This window comes from Canis lupus, chromosome 5 (assembly GCF_011100685.1).
Source record: "Canis lupus familiaris isolate Mischka breed German Shepherd chromosome 5, alternate assembly UU_Cfam_GSD_1.0, whole genome shotgun sequence".
Taxonomy (NCBI): Eukaryota; Metazoa; Chordata; class Mammalia; order Carnivora; family Canidae; genus Canis; species Canis lupus.
Window position 1 is genome coordinate 10,207,854 of NC_049226.1, and position 19,198 is coordinate 10,227,051.

Here is a 19,198-nt window from a genome sequence, read left to right on the forward strand (position 1 = left end):
GAGTTGCATTGTAGAATTTATTAATTCCTACTTATAGTGCTTCATAATTTACAAAATTTTAATTTTGTGTCATATCTCATTTTATGACTTCCCTGTGAAACAGATAGGGTTATTTTACAGATGAGAAAATTAAACACAGATCACAGGCCACGACTGGAGTTGGAGTCTCTTGAATGTCAACCCAGGGCTTTTTCTACATCCTCATGATGAACAATTATTGGAATGAAATTGGGTGGGGGAATGGGTTAAATAAGTAATGGAGATTAAGGAGTGCAGTTGTTGTGATGAGCACTGGGTATTGTATGGAAGTGTTGCATTACTATACTATACTCCTGAAACTAATATCACACTGTGTGTTAACTACCTAGAATTTGAATAAAAACTTTAAAAAAATTTAACATGACTTCTGAATAAAAGGCTAGCTGAATCACAAAAAATGACCTTCTGCTTTTGGAATAGGTCTTCCTTATTTTAATGTTATAGCACTAAGAAATTTGAAAAATATTTTGCTTAAGTCCTGTTACTTTATTGATGCGAAACTGAGTGTCAGAGAGCCTCACTGACTTCCTCAGAGTAACACAGAGTACTTTTCTCAAAAGAACATTATATACACCCATGCTCAAAGGAACATTATCTAGAAGAGCCAAAAACTGGGAACAACCCAAGTTCTATCAATGAATAAATGTATAAGCAGAATATGGTATGTACATACAATGAAAAATTTTTCAGCCTTAAAAGAATGGTTTATGTATACAATGGAATATTACTCAGCTATTAGAAATGACAAATACCCACCATTTGCTTCAACGTGGATGGAACTGGAGGGTATTATGCTGAGTGAAGTAAGTCAGTCGGAGAAGGACAAACATTATATGTTCTCATTCATTTGGGGAATATAAATAACAGTGAAAGGGAATATAAGGGAAGAGAGAAGAAATGTGTGGGAAATATCAGAAAGGGAGACAGAACGTAAAGACTGCTAACTCTGGGAAACGAACTAGGGGTGGTAGAAGGGAAGGAGGGCGGGGGGTGGGAGTGAATGGGTGACGGGCACTGGGGGTTATTCTGTATGTTAGTAAATTGAACACCAATAAAAAATAAATTAAAAAAAAAAAGAATTCTAACACTTGCTACAACCTGGATGAATCCTGAAGACACTATGCTAAGTGAAATAGGCCAAACACAAGAAGAGAAATATTGTACGATATCACTCATATGCAAGTACTTTGAGTAATCGAATCCATAGAGTCGGAAAGTAGAAAAGTGGTTGGTAGAGGCTGGGAGAGGGAGGATGGGGTATTATTTCTTAATGAACACAGAGTTTCAGATGAAGGTGATAAAAAACTCCTAGAGATGGATGGGGATGATGATCACATAACAGTGTGAATGTACTTAATGCCATTGAACCGTACACTTAAAATGATAAATTTTGTGTCAGATAGATAGATGTACTACAATAAAAAATAAATAAATAAAATAAAGGACAAAAAGTTGAATCAATTTAGCATTAGGGAAAAATTACATTTCATTATTTTCTCCTTTTTTAAAAAAACCGACTGATGAAATAGTAGTGAAGAACCAGTAACTGCCTGCAGACTTTTGAGAATCATCGATGCAATTTCTCTGTGTTTCAGAATCTCCCATTGGTAACTTGAAAACATAAAATAAGAAAGCACATTTACTACTCTTGGGAAATATAGCAATGGGAGGAGGGTGAGAAGATAATATCATTTTTGCAAAGGGTTATTAAATAGTGAGCACAGCAGTAATCTCTAGGCTCAGTAGGTCTTTAGGGACCTGCGTGTGCAGGAGAGTTAAGTATTTCTACTGATATCTGTGTGCTTAATAAACCTCAAATAAAATTTGCATCTCACTTTACCCTCTTGCTTTTAGGACTAGAGAAGCTAAGTAGGATTTGCTTCAAGATCCAGAGAGTTAGTAATACCAGTTGAATTTCGACTTTTACTTTCAGCCAATCAAATAATTCAGTCATTGACATATAAATGTGCATGTTAGACAACAGAAGAGGCTATTCTCTTTCTTGGCTATAGCACAGATCTGTGTTATGAGCAAAATAAACAATGCCTAAGAACTTCAATCTTTGTTCGGAACCAGGTAAGTGGCCAGTTTCATTTGTGGCAGTTGTACTCCATCTAATAGAAGGGTAGTTAGTGATTAGGAGCAATGCTAACCATATGCAATGTTTTGGTTTTACCAGGAGCACTTGCCCCACTATTCTTTCTACTTGGTTATGTCTTCCATTCATGTTGCCTTGTCACTTCTTCTTTATAAATTGGATCACAACCTACTGCAGAAATGATTCCCAGTCTAAGTTCATCCAGCTCTTGTGTGGAGAATGTCACTGGACTTTCCATGGGACTCTGACGGTTTTCCTTTCCTGAAGTGCTTCCTATCTATGTATTTATTCATTTTCCTTGTCTTCTTATACACCAGCCCACACAACAAGTCTCTTAGAGTTATAGATACAAAGGCAGATACAACTGCAGGTAGAGTATTAATTATTGGACAGAATATTAAACATCCCTCCCTACCCCTCATATATCTTGAAGGAGTATTCTCATGCCAGTATAAGATAGATTAAGAGCTCTTTCAGCCTGTTTAGTTAATGCTCTGTTTCCTGCTGGTTTTGGAATCACTTGCCAAAGTGCTTTACACCTTTTGAGATAAAGAGCCTTCTATTCTCCAGCTCCCTCCCAGAATGACTTAACACTTCCAATCCCTCTCAAAATTTCCAAATCTAGAGGCACAAATGTTTTAAAACCTAACCACTCCAAATGCTTAAAATATTTTCACTATCATACCAAGGTGAAAGATCTAGGATGAAGAAGAAACACATGCCTTTCTTCATGCCAAGGCAGTATATTTCTGTCTTTTCGTATTGTATTCCTTTCTATAGTGAATATATTTCTTTTTTAAAAAATTACATTTTAATTAGCCTTTTTATTTTATTTTAAAGATTTATTTATTTAAAAAAGAGAGAAAGCACAAGCAGGAGGGGGAGAGGAAGGGGGGAGAAGCAGACTCCGCACTAAGTGAGCAGCCCAACACGGGGCTCAATTTCACAACCCTGAGATCATGACCTGAACCAAAACCAAGAGTTGGTCACCCAACCAACTGCACCACCAGACAACCGTAGTGTTTTTAGATAATGAACCTTTCAATTCATTATTTTAGTTATCACAATATTTTTTTGAAGTGGGTATTATCATTCCCACTTCACAGATTGAAACACTGAGGTTTATGTTAAATGACTTGCCTCATGTTGGAAAGTGATCTACAGTGAGGTCAGCCCTTAATATAAGCCTCCTTTGATATCAAAGCTTTTTCACTGGCTTGCTGAACAGGATCTAAGTTCTTTCTTGTTAAGCTCCTAAAGGAGCTTAAAACAATTTCATTATCAAATAAATATAAATACTGAGTTAACATAGTTGAACAGATTTCTTTCTACTGCACTATTCAGAGCCTTTAATGAACATATGTTTATAGTAGACCTCCAAGAGAGGCAGATGGAAATATCTGAAAATGGAAGCACATCTATTGGGTTTCTTTTGTTCTTTTTCTTCACAAGACATTGTGAGCATTGCCTGGGAAATGTTGCCTTAGGCTATGAACAGAGTGCCACAATGTGCCCCATTAAGGGTGCTATGGAAAATGTCCTTTAAATAATTTTGAGTACACTCAGTATTCTATTAGATAGCAGGTTCTTCAAATGCCAAAAATAAATGTTTTTCTTTTATGTATTTCCTTTAAGCCACAGTCAGTGTTAGGTAAAATTATGAGATCCAGAAGTTTGCATTGGATTTCTATTAGGCTTGTTTTAAACTACTTCAGGGTGTATGCTGTCCCCATGTTCTTCACAACACATGAACCCTATGCTCCTGTTCTTTCACATCATCAAGATTTGTCCTTTCCTGGAAGTTTTGAAATCTGAACCATCTATAACATCCATCTATAACATCTCATAATGTCCAAATCTCCTTGTCTGTCTGTCTCTTAAGGCTTTGTAATAAGTTAGAAAGCAAGAGATGTTAATAATAGATTTAGTCCATCCTTTAAGGAAAAGCAGAAGAGCTTGGTGGAAAAGAACATGGAATCTGGCACAAGATTCCCTAGTTTTAATTCCTGACTTTACTCCTAAATTCTCTGCACCACAGTATTTTATCTGTAAAATAGGGATTAGAAATAGTACCTATTATTTCAAGGGTTCTTGAAAACTTAAGTAGGATAATATATGTAAAGCACTTAGAAGCAATATACAATCAACGAGGAAGAGGAAGAATAATCATTATCATCTCTGGTCTCCTTTTCTGTAGGAAGACTACCTCCTCTAGGTATTATAAATGCCCTCACAAAATTCAAACATGTATCCTCAGTAGTTGTCAATAGGAAGCCTATTTCATTCCCCTTGAAGAAATGGCAGCAGAGCATTTCAGGAGAATCATTTTCTGTCTTGCTTTCTAAGCAAGCACAATCTGTTTTGCTGTTCAGTAATGACTATTAGACATCATCCTGGGCCCATTTCAGGAGTTCCTTTTGGAAATTTCCCACCAATAAGCCTTTGACCCCAAGCCTGGGCTCTTTCCCTACTTTCCTTATTGAAACATTCACATTCTTTGGCTCTCAGATGACTTTGGCTTGTTCTCACATCACCTAAGACTCTACTCTTTTTCTGACCCCCAGAGGAATTTGTGGGCCACATGTTGACGAGAGAAGTTAATTGAGTAATATTCTGACCAGATTTTTTTTATGAAGAACAAATGCATTTAGTGAAGTACATACTATGTTCCAGGGACAATATTAGCATGGTAATATTTCTTAAGTTGGTGGATTTATTTTTCATGCTCCTAAAGAAAATAATTTAGCACTGTGATACTGGTGGTTTAACCAAGAGGACTAAAAGATATATGATGATTCTGTGCATATAATTAGGCTCTGACCATCCTGTACCTCATGTAAATCTCCTGCACATCTCTACATTCTCAAGCTACTGTTAGAACTTCATTTTCTCATCAACGTTCTCTAAATTTCACTTATAGAAATATTTTCAATCAAGACTGAAAATCTGGAATCTATAAGTTAAAAATATCAAATATATGTGGCTATTTAAAGATTTTAAAATGTATACAGCAATGATACCACAAGTGAAAACAATTCTTAAGCAATAAATCTGAAAGAAAGGATTCAGAGGACAGTTTAACTTCTGTAATAGACAATTTAAGAAGAAAGTAATAACACAATTAGCAATTTATAGATCAAATTCGAATGGCCAGTGTCCTATGAAAATCTGTTTATTTTCATTAGAAGATAAAAAAGGACAAATCAATAAATAATGATTCATCATGTAACAACAATCAACACATTGGCAAAAATGGCTAATGCATATTGCTAGTGGGGATGCAGGAAAAAGGACACTCATGTATTGCTACAGAAAGTGTATATTACTATAGTTTTCTGGAAAGCAACATTGTACTATTTATATGAAGTAAAAATTTATAATCTCTTTGACCCATAAATATCTCCCTTGGGACATTACTTCACGGTAATAAAACACTGGTATGTGTATGTACACTTTTAAATGACAATGTATTTGATAGTAGCATTTTTTAATCCAGGAAAAAGTTAACTTATCAATAAGAAGATGTAATAGTTAGTGGTATATCTACACCACTGAATATTATACCACTGTTTATGTTCATCAGTTGTTTTGAAGGAATGTTGTAAGAATTTTTTTTTAATTGAGAAGGGAAGATGCAAAAATAAATTGTGTTAATAATAGTATTCTACATTCTAAGCAAATTACAAAATGTGTATGTGTGTGCATGTGTAATATATACAAGCATAGCAAGTTAACTGGAAAGAAGTTAATTAAAGGCTCTATGAATGGAAGGGGGAAACAGGGGAAAATAAACAGTACATACTAATATAAACATAGGAAACAAAGGAAAACAAAAAGTACATACTAATATAAACACAGGACAGGGTGCTTTAGGGAGACAGGACCAGAGATAATGAAAGCTGTGATTCAGTATCTGTTTCTGGACTTTCCTTTTGCAGGTCTGGTTTTGTTTAGACAGAGAGTAAAGATCCACTTTAATATACTTCTTCTTTTCCAATTCCACAGAGATCTCTAAAGAAGAATGGTTGCAGGAAATCATTCTACAGCATCCGAGTTTGTGTTAGTGGGTCTAACACAGCAGCCAGAGCTCCAGCAGCCTCTCTTCCTCCTGTTCCTGGGAATCTATATCCTGACGGTGGTGGGGAACTTGGGCTTGATTCTCCTGATTACCCTGAGCCCTTCCCTTCACACCCCCATGTACTACTTCCTCAGCAGCTTATCATTCATCGATCTCTGCTATTCCTCTGTCATTACCCCCAAAATGCTGGTGAACTTCTTAGGGAGGAAGAATATGATCCTTTATTCTGAGTGCATGACACAGCTCTTTTTCTTCGTGGTCTTTGTAGTGGCTGAGGGTTACCTCCTGACCGTGATGGCATACGATCGCTACGTTGCCATCTGTAGCCCCCTACTTTACAGTGTGGTCATGTCCCCCCGAGTGTGCTCACTGCTGGTGCTGGTTGCCTTCAGCCTGGGCTTTCTCTCCGCCGTGGCCCATACAAGTGCCATGATGCAACTGTCTTTCTGCAGATCCCACATCATCAACCATTACTTCTGTGATGTTCTTCCTCTCCTCAATCTCTCCTGCTCCGATACACACCTCAATGAACTTCTGCTTTTTATCATTGCGGGATTTAACACCTTGGTACCCACTCTGGCCGTCTGCATTTCCTATGCCTTCATCTTCTACAGCATCCTTCGAATCCGATCCTCAGAGGGCCGGTCCAAGGCATTTGGTACTTGCAGCTCTCATCTCATGGCTGTGGGGATCTTCTTTGGGTCTATCACATTCATGTATTTCAAGCCCCCTTCCAGTAATTCCCTGGAACAAGAGAAGGTGTCCTCAGTGTTCTACACCACAGTGATCCCCATGCTGAACCCTTTAATATACAGTCTGAGAAACAAGGATGTCAAGAAAGCATTGAGGAAGGTTTTGGTGAAGAAATGAGTCTTGCTTTTGGAGATTTATAGGTGGGAGAAATTAAGGTTTCAACAAAGTATGTCCTTTTTTGTTCATTTTTCCTTGTTAGCCTGTCATGATATGTATACTATCTGGACTTTTAAAATACTTCTCCATCTGTAATTGATTCCATTTTCTCAATGAAATGAAAAGGAGTTTGGTAAAGCAAGTTTTAGTGTTCTTATTTTGGGGCAGGAAAACTGAGGTTTAGACAGTTTTATTTTTTCCTAACTTACTGTGGTAGAAGAGGAATGAGAATTCTTATTTTCTCCAGTGTTAGTCTTCCCCACCCCCCCAACATCCTGTGTTTGCTTTATGGAATACCTGCTGTGTAGGTGGTGCTCAGTTGTTCCCTGACAAGAATGCTAATAGATATGTAACTTGATCCCAGATCTCCATTAATTCTTGAGGGAATGAGACAAATAGGCAAGAGAAAGAAAGAAAGAAGTTTGTAAAAACAGTTATGGAACAAGAATGGCAATTCTAGTCAGTAAGTCTCACTCAAAATACTCTTACTTTTTTTTAATTCAGCATATTCAGAATCTCTTCATTTCTGTTCCATTTCTTTGTTCTCTCTCTCTCTCTCTTTCTTTCATGATACAATGGTTCTGTACTAAGGGACCTCTGGGCAGATAGTTTCAGGGCTGTGTGGGGTTTCCACTACCTGTTGCAATAAAGTTTGTGAAACGTGCCCCACAGAGAGGGTAACCCCCACATTTGTTTCAGTTGGAGATTGTTCTCAGTGGATTCCTGAACTGAACTGTGATGTTTCTGAGCTTGTGCCCTCACTGCACAAGTAAGTACCACACACTCTAGATGATGTCTTTCCTGGATTTCCATACATTTTAGGTCTCATGTGTTCTGTTTGTTTGTTGTTTGGAGGGGAGGCTATAATGAAACATGCCTCTGATGCTTTGCAGTCCTCACTTGCTTTCCTCTACCTCTAAGGAATGTTCTGTGGAATTTCTAGAATTTTAACTTCCATCTCATGTTGCTTCTCCTCACTCACTGTTACATGTTTAACCAGCAGTTGAAATTAGCTGCCTTTCTCCCTTTACTTTTTTTTTTTTTTTTTTTTTTGCCTTTGCCAAAAAAAATCTCTAGATTTCATCTTGGGAAATCATTCTACCTGAGAAATGTGAAATCAGTAGGTCTAGATCTGCCCAAATTTCACTGCCAAATTCTAACAAAGCTTATTTATCTTCAGCTTCCTCCTCTTGACCATCCCCACCAAGAATACACCTTCCCACTGGTTTGTTTAATGAGATCCTGAACTTTACCATGGTCTTGGCCACCTGTTCCTTAATATGTGTTCTCTTCCCTATGCCTTGCTCCATATATTTCTTTCATGATTTCTCAGGATCCAGGTAATGTCTGTGTCTACTCAGACATTGCCACCCTTTAAGATTTTTCTGTCTTTAAAGCAAACATGTACTATTTACTGCTTTTTAGTGGTTTTGATATTGCAGTGAATAGTTTCCTGGATTCAGGTTCTTGGCCTTCAAATTATTTTCTACCGCATAGATTGCTTTATTTATTTATTTATTTATTTATTTATTTATTTATTTATGTATTTATTTATTTATTTTTAAATATTTTATTTATTTATTCATGGGAGACAGACAGGAGAGAGAGAGGCAAAGACATAGGCAGAGAGAGAAACAGACTCCATGCAGGGAGCCTGATGTGGGACTCGATCCCAGGACTCCAGGATCATACCCTGGGCTGGAGGCAGGCATTTAACCACTGAGCCACCCAGGCGTCCTATCTACCACAAAGATTTAGAATCCCTTCCCTATCCTTCCCTCCTGTCCCCTTGCTCTATTTATCTCCCTCTATTATTCTAGTTTAATTAAATGTTTTACTTTATTTCTTTTTTATAGTATTTCTGTTATGCAGAAGCAACCTTTACAAATAATTCAATTTCCTCTGCAGACTTGATTCCTATAAGTAGAATCTTTCATCCAGATCTTTAGAATACCTTCTTCTTCTTCTTTTTTTTTTTTTTTAAAGATTTTATTTATTCATTCATGAGAGAGAGAGGCAGAGACACAGGCAGAGGGAAAGCAGGCTCCATGCAGAAGCCCAACATGGGACCGGATTCCAGGACTCCAGGACCACGCCCCGGGCCGAAGGCAGGGCTAAACCGATGAGCCACCCAGGATCCCTAGGCTACCTCCTTAGTCTTTAGGTTTGCAATAATTTCACTGAGCTGTTTTTCTTTCTCAATATAAGATACAATATCCTTTTTATGGTAAGATCCCAGCCCATTTTTATTGGTTTATTAATGAAATCTACCATCCTAAAGGAAAGCTCTTGATTAGAGACAAGAAGCTAAAGCCCTGGTCAGAACTTTTGTATTTAAGAAGTTTAGGGACAAGTTGAGCCCATTCAGTGGAAGCTGACTCTTGAGCCTATGCATAAGCCACAAGAATTCAAGGTTAGGTCCTCCACAGTGCCATGTCTGGATCACAAAGGCAAATTGAGGCCACATAAAAGAGTGATACAATTTAAAGCAGCCTAACAACCCTGTCATACTAATCTTGGAACTATTTCTTGAAGACATGGCTTCAAGATAGAGTGAAACCAACAATTAATTGTCCAATAAAAGTTTATATGAAAAGATTCTCTTCTCCCTATAATGAAATAATTACCTGTCTGGGAAAAAGCTTCCTCTGTATGTCCAAGTTGAAGCTGCAGCAGTATTTGCTTGTGCAATTGGTGAAATTGGCTTAATTTACCAACCTACATTTGACAAGGACCATAGGACACAGGGCTTTGTGGAGGCTTGCTTAACTCACAGTTTTCAAGGGACTTTTCCTCTGTCTTTGCTTAAGGCTCAGCACTCGCAGTGTGGCCTCTGGAGAAGTGAATGGACACCTGCAGAAAATTATTCATTCACCTTTGAACAAACCTGCTGCATATTGCACCTATGAAGGTTAGGATTCCCCCTTGTGGGGGCTTTAGACTCATAACCATTTGCTGGGATCTTATTAAAGTTATGCACAAACTATAAACTATAAAATATTGCAAAATACGTGTGACTTCATGCCACTGAATCAAAATCCCCTCTATCAAAACCCCAGAACTCCTATGTGCACTTTTGCTCCTAAATCTACTTCTGTTAGCTTCTTTATAACCATGACCCAATATACAAAATACAGTAGTTTGAGAAAGTAAAATATATAGCGCTTGTTCTGCATTAATAGAAAAGGTAAATAAGCAATCTGTTGAGTGAAGATCGAAATATCTTTATTTTTTTCGAAATATCTTTATTACATCTTTATTAGTAGTAAAGATATATTTTGGGGCAGATGAATTTTTCAAAACTAAGCTCTAGAATTTGGCAAACTTATTTCCTAATCATAGAAAGGACAGGATTTCTGCAAGTCTCCACAAAGAGGTTGAATTGCATGGGAAAGAGTAACCAAGAATATATTCTTTTTGAAAGTATGCTAATTTTCAAAAAGAAAGAAATCATTTCTTTTCTGAAACTCAGCAGTCAGATAAGTCAATGTACCTCCCTAGGAGGAGTGACTTAGGGTGTGAAACGGATCTGGAGTGTTAGAGTAATAGATATTCCCTCCTCTGGATGAGAATATCAAGAATGAAGGAAGGGTGTCTCATTCCCTTTTCATGGACTTCTAGAATTTAGAAAAACACATTCCAATCAATTCAGGAAAAGAAAAAGGCAAGTCTGTGCTGAATAAAAATAGAATAAAGACAGATAGAAGATTCAAAATTAAGTTATGACAAAAATTCTAAGTCTTATAAAAAATGACAGAAGACCATCTTTATGGTTAAAAACATTTAGAGGGAACATTCCTCGACATCTTAAAAGCCATCTATGAAAAGCCCACAGCAAATATTCATAAACTTATTAGGATTATTGTTTCCTCCAGAAGGAAAGGTCAGAACCAATAGAAATGAACAAAAGGATTTTAGCTGACCAAAATAAAAATATATAAAATCTTCTTATAAATTCATACAAAAAAATTCATATTCCATAGGAAAGTAGACAAAAATTATTCAGTGAACAAATATAAAAAATATGAATCCAAATTAGAACATTAAATTTGTCCAACTCTATTAGTAGTAATAAAAGTTCAAATAAAACAAAATAATATGCATATTTAAATATCTATATTACTTTATATCAGATAGTTGATAGTATATATTAAATATATTGAATTGTAAATTCTTTGTGAGCTTTTACCACATTATTGAATTCTTAGGCATGTATGCTTAAAAAATAAAAGTCATATTGGCAAAGACAGAGCTACAATGATATTTATTGCTGTACTATTGATAATTGTAAAAATGAATTAAATGACGCTCAGATATAAGCTGAAATAAAACATAGTATAAATATACAATAGAAAAAGCAGTCAAAAATAATACTTGGGATCATATCCAATGTATATTGAAATTTAAAAAGACATGCATGGCAAATGGCATGCACATACATGACTCACTGAGATAAAAAAATTCTCTAACGCATTAACAATCTTTCTTTTCCTTTTCCAACTACAATAATCATATAGCATACAAATGAATAAGGATAATATTTTAAGGATGATTCCAAAGTCATTTTGGTGTGTGTCTGTTTTGAGTGCAGGGGTACTGGAGGAGTCTCTCTTCTCCTCTAAGCATTTTTGGACATTCTTCCACTGTATCTCATGAATTTTTATATGTGTATATACACAAAATGCACTAAGAATACAAATCCTTGAATTTTTAATTATGTTTATACCTATTTAGTGACTATCCAGATAAAGATATGAATAGACTATTAGCCTCACACCTAAAGGCTTCCTCATACTTTTTCCCAGTCGTATCCACTTCCTTCCAAGAGGCAGCACTAGCACAACTAAGTAGTTTTGCCTTATTTTGAACTTCATATGAAGAATCATACCATGTATATTCTTCTGTATCTAGCTTATATTACTCAAGAATTTTTCTAGAAGACTTATCCATGTTAGAAAAAAATGAGTGGGAAATATCAGAAAGGGAGACAGAACATGAGAGACTCCTAACTCTGGGAAACGAACTAGGGGTGGTGGAAGGGGAGGTGGGTGGGGGGTGGGGGTGACTGGGTGATGGGCACTGAGGGGGGCATTTGATGGGATGAGCACTGGGTGTTATTCTATATGTTGGGAAATTGAACACCAATAAAAAATAAATTTATAAATAAAAAAAAGACTTGTCCATGTTGTGGTATGTTTCTGTAGTCTCCATTTGTATGAATAAAATATATTTTATCCATTCTCCTATGTGAGGGACATTCAGAAATATGTTCCCTTTGGAGCTATTATGATTAATGCTTCTATCAATATACTTTTACTTGTCTTTTGGTTGCTATATATCCTCATTCCTCTTGGGTATATAGCCACTCCTCGGCATATACCTACTGAGCTGTATAATAGGTTATTTAGCTTTAGACAATATTTACATTTAGAAAACAGGGCCAAACTGTTTCCCAAGGTGGTTGATAATGCCAGAGTGCCATCAGCAATGTATGTGAGTTCCCACTACTCTGGATCCTTGTCAACATATAGTATTGTGAGTTTTTTTCACTTTTAATCTTTTTGGTGAACATGTCATAGTATCTCATTATATGCAGTTCCCTAATGTCCAATTATGTTGAAAATGTCACCATATATTACTTGGCTACTTGCCTATGTCTTTTTCATTGTAAAGTATTTTGTCCAGAACTTGGGGGTAGCTGAGGTAATGATACCTGCTTATATTTGAATCTCTCCGTTTGCCTTCCTCAAAGCTATATAGATCAACTAGTGGAACAAGTAAAACCACATAAACACCTCTCCTTCAGCACAGCTAGGTGATAGAGAGCACTACCAACTTCAAATTATCTGTAAGTAGAAAAAAATGACACTAGAAACAAGCAAAGGTATTGGTCCCTGAGAATTAAGTCTATCTTACATACAAAAAATACTGAAAAAGTAGACCTAGTAGACCAGAACATTAACTAGAGGAAAAAAATCTAAAAAGTAGGCATAGTATACAAGATGTAATCTTAGAGAAGCAACACTTGCAAGGGAGAAGAGGATTAAATGAGGGAAGAGGTAGCTTCTCAGGGTCATGGGATCAAGCCCCTTGTGAGGTTCTGCACTCAGCATGGAGTCTGCTTGTCCCTCTCCCTTTGCTCCTCCCACGGTTTGCTCTCTCTCTCTCTCTCTCTCTCTCTTTCGCTCTCTCTCTCTCAAATAAATAATAAAAGTCTTCTATTTTTTTTTTAAGAATGTTGGAGAACAGGAAGGTGTAAGAGATGATGATGTTAGCTATTGCCAACAGATTGAATTCACCTAGAGATATTGTGAGGAGATTTTTTGCTTGGCAAGAGCAAAAATACAAAGAAAAAGAAAGCTATATCATACAACCAGAATAGGAGATACATCCTTTTGCTCCCATACAAAACTTCCCAGGAGTCTGGGGGTCACAACTTAGCGGTGAAAAAGATCTAGGAATGACAAATTCCAGAGAAAAAAATACATGGGAGATTGGAGCTTGGAACTGAAAGAGACTATAGGATCATATATTAAAGTTTCACACTACAGTGACCCCATATATCCCTAGAAATGAGAGGAGGAGAAGCCACTTGGGTTCTGGTTGATCTATTCATCCTTCAAGGACAAACTCAGTTATGCTGGAATAATTGCACCTGGTCATTTGCTTCAGGTAGTAGGGAATATGAAACCAGAAAAAGAAAAATCATAGGATGGGGGCACCCGGGTAGCTCAGTTAGTTAAGCAGACTCCTCACTGAGCAGGAAGCCTGAACCAGGTCCTTGATCCTAGGACCCTGAAATCATGACCTGAGCCAAAGGCAGATGCTTAACCCACTGAGCCATCCAGGCAACCCAGAATAACCTAATTTTAAATGGAAGAAATTGCTTAGCTTTTGATTATTATAACCTATATGATATTGTATCTGTGGTGTTATGGGAGTTTCATGCCTCTGCTGAACAAGGTACCTGCTGTCTCCTTAGAAAGAGAGGAGGTGGGGCATTTGAGCGTCTGCCTTTGGCTCAGGTTGTGGTCCTGGGATCGAGTCCCTCATCGGGCTCCCCACAGGGAGCCTGCTTCTCCCTCTGCCTTTGTCTCTGCCTCTCCCAGTGTCTCTCATGAATAAATAAATAAAATCTTTGGAAAAAAAAAAGAAGAGGTGTTCATGGATATGTGCAGTAGTCCTTGACAAAAAAATAATGGTTTCATTTATTTTGTTCACTTTTCTTATTTTCCTTCCTTCCTTTATTTTCTTTGCAATGGCTGAAGGTGCTATGTGGTATCTTTTCATTTGCTCATTCCCAATGTAGTCAGTTCTGTATATCTCTGGTATATATAGTGTGTGAATTCACATGGAATCCTCTTCCAGATCATCTGAGAGCTGTTCATTCTCTTCTTTGAGGTATAATTTAAGGACTTGTTATGTTTTTAACCACTTTTCTTTAACTTGGGAGTGTGGGGCAGATGGAGGAGAGAATTTTGTGTGTACCTCATATTTGATGAACAGGGTCTTGTGCTTTTTCCTGGGATTTTGTTTTATGTGTTGAGTCAAAATTCACTCCACCTACTCAAGAGAGGTAGTTATGCCCATTTGGGTAGTCTTAGAATTCAGCTCACTGCTAGAATTGGGTATGAAGCTCTGGAGACTTTGCTTCTATTAGAAAAGCACTTCTTAAATTGGAGTTTATGGGTCTGGAAACTTGGATAGAAAGTTTATTGTCTCTAATCTCTAAATTAAAATTTAACATTACCTTCAAGTCAGAATCTTAGTAACTGATCATGTTGAAATATGTAATAATCTATGACTTTCTTATCAACAGAATCACATATATTTTCCTAACATATAAAGTTGTACATATGTCAAAAAGGTTCTTAGGGTATAATGGAGTTCATCATGAACATTTATAACCATCACTACTTCAAATTATAGTAATTATTAGATCTGCTACTAGATCCTGTGACTTAATTCACTGATAAATCACAAATTTATTTTAACTATTTTGATTTCAATAGTTTATTATAATGTTAAGTCATATGCATTTTATGCAGTTAGAAACATTATTCTAAGAAAGAATCTAATTCTTCATCTGGCCACCTAAATGATCTCTGATCCAAAAAAGGGGATTAGGAGCATTTACATTCTAGAGAGTCAGCACTGGTTGTATGTAATATCTCTTCTTAATCTCTTCCACATTTGTAATATCTTCCTAATGGTGATTTGTAGTCTCAGTCATAAAAGGAAGGGGAATATAGATTTGTCCTCAGCCTCAGTCTGTTTACCTCTAAAATGATGGCATTAGTAAGAATTCCCACAATTTTGTAAATACAAATTTTTATCACTACCATATTTTGATGTTAATTTCTTGGATTATTTTTTTTGTTTTATTTTATACATTTATTGTATTTTCCTTTTTGTACTTAGATCAGTAATTCTGTAATTTGTGTTTATTTGTCATCCTTACTGGTAAATCAGGTTCACATTCTTGTTTCTTTCTTTCAGTAGTATGTAAATGGACACTAGAGAACTTGTTGGGGTGAGAAGGGATGAGGAGTTCTATGAGAGAGTGAATATGCAGAGTTGGGAAAACACAAATAGAAATAAAACTTAGGAGAAGAGAAAATGGAGAGGGAAAGAATAACCTTTCTGAGTTTTAAATTTTATCACTAAGAAAGTGGTAAATTGGATTAGATATACCTCACTACCATTAGAGATCTGCATTATTTTTCTGGGATTTTCTGTATTTTGACAATATCCAGCTTATTTAATATACTAGGTAGGAAATTCTAAGGTGTTTAGGCATAAAGTAGGCCTAGAAAACTTCATGTCCTTTATTTTCATATAATCTAAGTGAAGAAAATTACTTTATAAGAATTCCTTCAGTTCTTTACTAATACAGGAATAACCAAGACTACATAAGAGTTTCCATCGATGACACTCACCAATTCAATCATTAGTATGGTCATTGCAATCTTATGAGTTTCTAATTATATAAATTCTTTTGGATTTATTAATTGATATTTCTGTGAAGGCCTTTCCCTTTTCTACTACTTTTCATTTTAATTGTCATTATTGTTTTTGTATCAGTAAGGACTTGTAGATTTTCATAAACTACCCATTCTGATGTTCAAGATGTCCTAAATTTGTCCAGAAGAAGGTCTTTCTGTTTGACACATTTTTGTAAATTTAGGGAACTTATTTATTCTGTGGAATACTAAAATATTCTAGGCTTATCCTGAATTTTAGGTACCCTCACCCTGGAATCTGCCATTTCTCCATGAAGTCCTGGTTTCTGTCAGTGGAGTGTGATAGAAACCAAATTATTATAGGATAATAGGCATGAACTTTGTTACTTGGATTTCATTGCTTCTAGGCCCATTTGATGGAAAGAATAAGAATAATCTATTAATCAGATCATGTCATTCTTCTGTTCAAACCCTTCCATGGCTTCCTTCCCACTTCACATAGAGAAACAGTTAGACCTTTCAAACTTGCCTTAAGGACTGGCAGGTTTTGCCTCCTTCCCTTACCATTCCCCTGATACCACCTCTCATGCCTCTGCCCCTTCACCCTCCTTAAACAGTGGTCTTTAAACTACAGTTCCTTAACAGTGCCCATACATGCTCTTCTTTCAGAGATTATATTTGACGTTCGCTTTGCCTTAACTTTTTTTCTCATGGTCATATAGCTTGATTTCCTACTTCCTTCAGGTTTCCGGTAAATATTAGATTTCTCAGAGTCTGACCTCCATGTATTAAAGGGCAAGCCTCTCCTCCCTCCAGTCCCAACACCCTCCTCTGCTTTAGTTTATTCCAAAGCACTGATCATTATTGGATATAGTATGTATTTTCTTGTCCACTGGTTTATGGGAGCAAAATACTCCTAATGAAGAGAGAATTTTTTTGTCTGTCACAAAGTTTCCCAGCAAGTACTATTGATGGACTTACTAAATGAATGAATTTTAATGGTATATTGAGGCTCAGGGATTATTCTGAATGATGGGAGAATAAATAGTGAATAATAAGGGAGTTATCCAAAGGGAAGTCATCTTGAGATCCAACAGAAAGGAGTCAAGGTATGCAGTAAATTGGAAAGATAATATGTAGATTAAAATTATAGTGAAAACTAAAAATGAGAAATCATTTTGTCCCTTTCTGCCATCCCCCACCCAACTGTCACCCCATTTGACACCTCCATAGGACAGATATTATTTTTGATGATTCTAACAACAGCTAGAAGTCATATGAAAATACTACTTCTTGTTTCCTAGCGACTAAATTCCCTTCAAATTCTATTAAAGAAATGTCCGTTGCTTATACAACTCTCTTGAGTATTAAAATGTATAAACTGAGGGGATTTACACATTCAACCATTATTAGACAATACAACTTTAAAATAAGTTTGATTAGGAGATTTCAGTTTAGAAGGACAATTTACAGAAAGGAAGGTTTCTGTTGTATATATGTTTAGAGGGTGCAAAAGTGTAGGGTAGAAGTCTGTTTCTTGAATGGCTTGACTAGACATAGTAAAAGAACACTGGGTGTTGGGAGTAGGTAGGGGCACCTAAAGAAGAAATGAGGGTCACCAAAACCAAATCCTTCAGATATTTTACTTTAAGATGGCCCATGTTTCTAAACTAATTGGTTCCTCTTAAAAACAAGAAGAAATAAAACTTCAGATAAGATCTATGTTCAAAGCTGCCATTTCTTTTCGATTAAAAGTGCTGTTTCCTATGCAGACTGAGAAAGTAACCCATTATTTAGGACTTTTTTAAGGGATTCCTTGACATCCTTGTTCCTAAGGCTATAGATAAGGGGGTTAAGCATGGGAATCACTGTGGTATAAAACACAGAAGCCACCTTCTCCTGTATTATGTTGCTGGAAGATGGTTTAAAATACATGAAGATGATGGAGCCATAGAAGACCCCAACAGCTGCAAGGTGGGAACTGCAGGTACTGAAAGCTTTGGACCTGCCTTCAGCTGAGTGGATGCATAAGATGCTGGAAAGAATGAAGGCATAAGAGATAAAGATGGCTAAAGCACATGCAAATACATTGAATCCAACCAAAATCATTACCAAGAGTTCCTTGGTGGAGTCTCTTGAACAAGATATATTCAGAAGAGGAAGGATGTCACAGAAGTAATGGTGGATGATATTAGTTCCACAGAAGGATCGACTAGATATGTAGCTGGTGTGGACTAAGGCTCCAATGGCGCCCACTGTATACACACTGGTGACCAGTAGAAAACAGATTCTGTTGGACATGGTGACATTATAGAGCAAGGGGTTACAGATAGCAACATAACGATCATATGCCATTGCTGTCAGCATGTAGGAGTCATCAATACCAAAGAAGCAGAAGAAAAAGAGTTGAGCCATGCACTCAGGAAAGGAGGTGAGATTCTTTTCTGAAACAAAGTTCACCAACAGCTTGGGAATTATGACAGTGGAGTAGCAGAGATCTATGAAGGACAGATTACTGAGAAAATAATACATGGGCATATGAAGCTGAGAACTGATTCTGATTAAAAAGATCAAGCCCATATTTCCCATGATGCAGACCATATAGATAAGTAGAAACAGGACAAAGAGAGGGAGCTGGAGTCCAGGCTGGTCTGTTAACCCCTCAAGGATAAACTCAGTAACTGAAGAATGATTTTCTGTATCCATTCTCCCACTTATGATAGACTGAGGGATTCAGGGTAGAGGTTCTTAATAGACAAACATTGCCATCTGATAGAATTTAGTGATCCAAGATCTGATGAATGAGATAATTTCTAAGTGACACAGAATTTCCAGAAACCAAGAGACTAAAACCTACTGTTAGTTGAAGCCTTTTTCAAGATGTTGATTGTTCATTTGGCTTCAGTTTTCATTTCATTCCATTTCATTACTCCCACTTTTAGACTCTCTGATAAATGTAAACTAACTCTTGTGTTATTCAGTCACCTTTAGAGAAATGCTTTAGAGATGCCACAGACTTTGCTGGTCTTCAGTCTGCAGCAATCTGTGCTCTCTTCAGATGTCTTGGAGCTTAACCTTTCCCTTGCTGGCATCCCTTGGATTTCCCCTTTG

General features: G+C 36.6%; 2 protein-coding genes across 2 annotated transcripts; one reads left to right on the top strand and one right to left on the bottom strand.

Annotated features, from left to right (window-relative positions):
* The first annotated feature begins 6,152 nt into the window (after window positions 1-6,152).
* Window positions 6,153-7,085, top strand: OR8AP1 (olfactory receptor family 8 subfamily AP member 1). The gene has a single exon (XM_038535493.1). The coding sequence runs from the start codon at window positions 6,159-6,161 to the stop codon at window positions 7,083-7,085; it is 927 nt and encodes a 308-aa protein (XP_038391421.1). The 5' UTR covers window positions 6,153-6,158.
* Window positions 7,086-17,851: 10,766 nt separating this feature from the next.
* OR8D6 (olfactory receptor family 8 subfamily D member 6) lies at window positions 17,852-18,793 on the bottom strand. Its single transcript, NM_001388790.1, is given in 1 exon segment — window positions 17,852-18,793. A coding segment is annotated over 1 exon segment (942 nt).
* Between the last annotated feature and the right edge of the window lie 405 nt (window positions 18,794-19,198).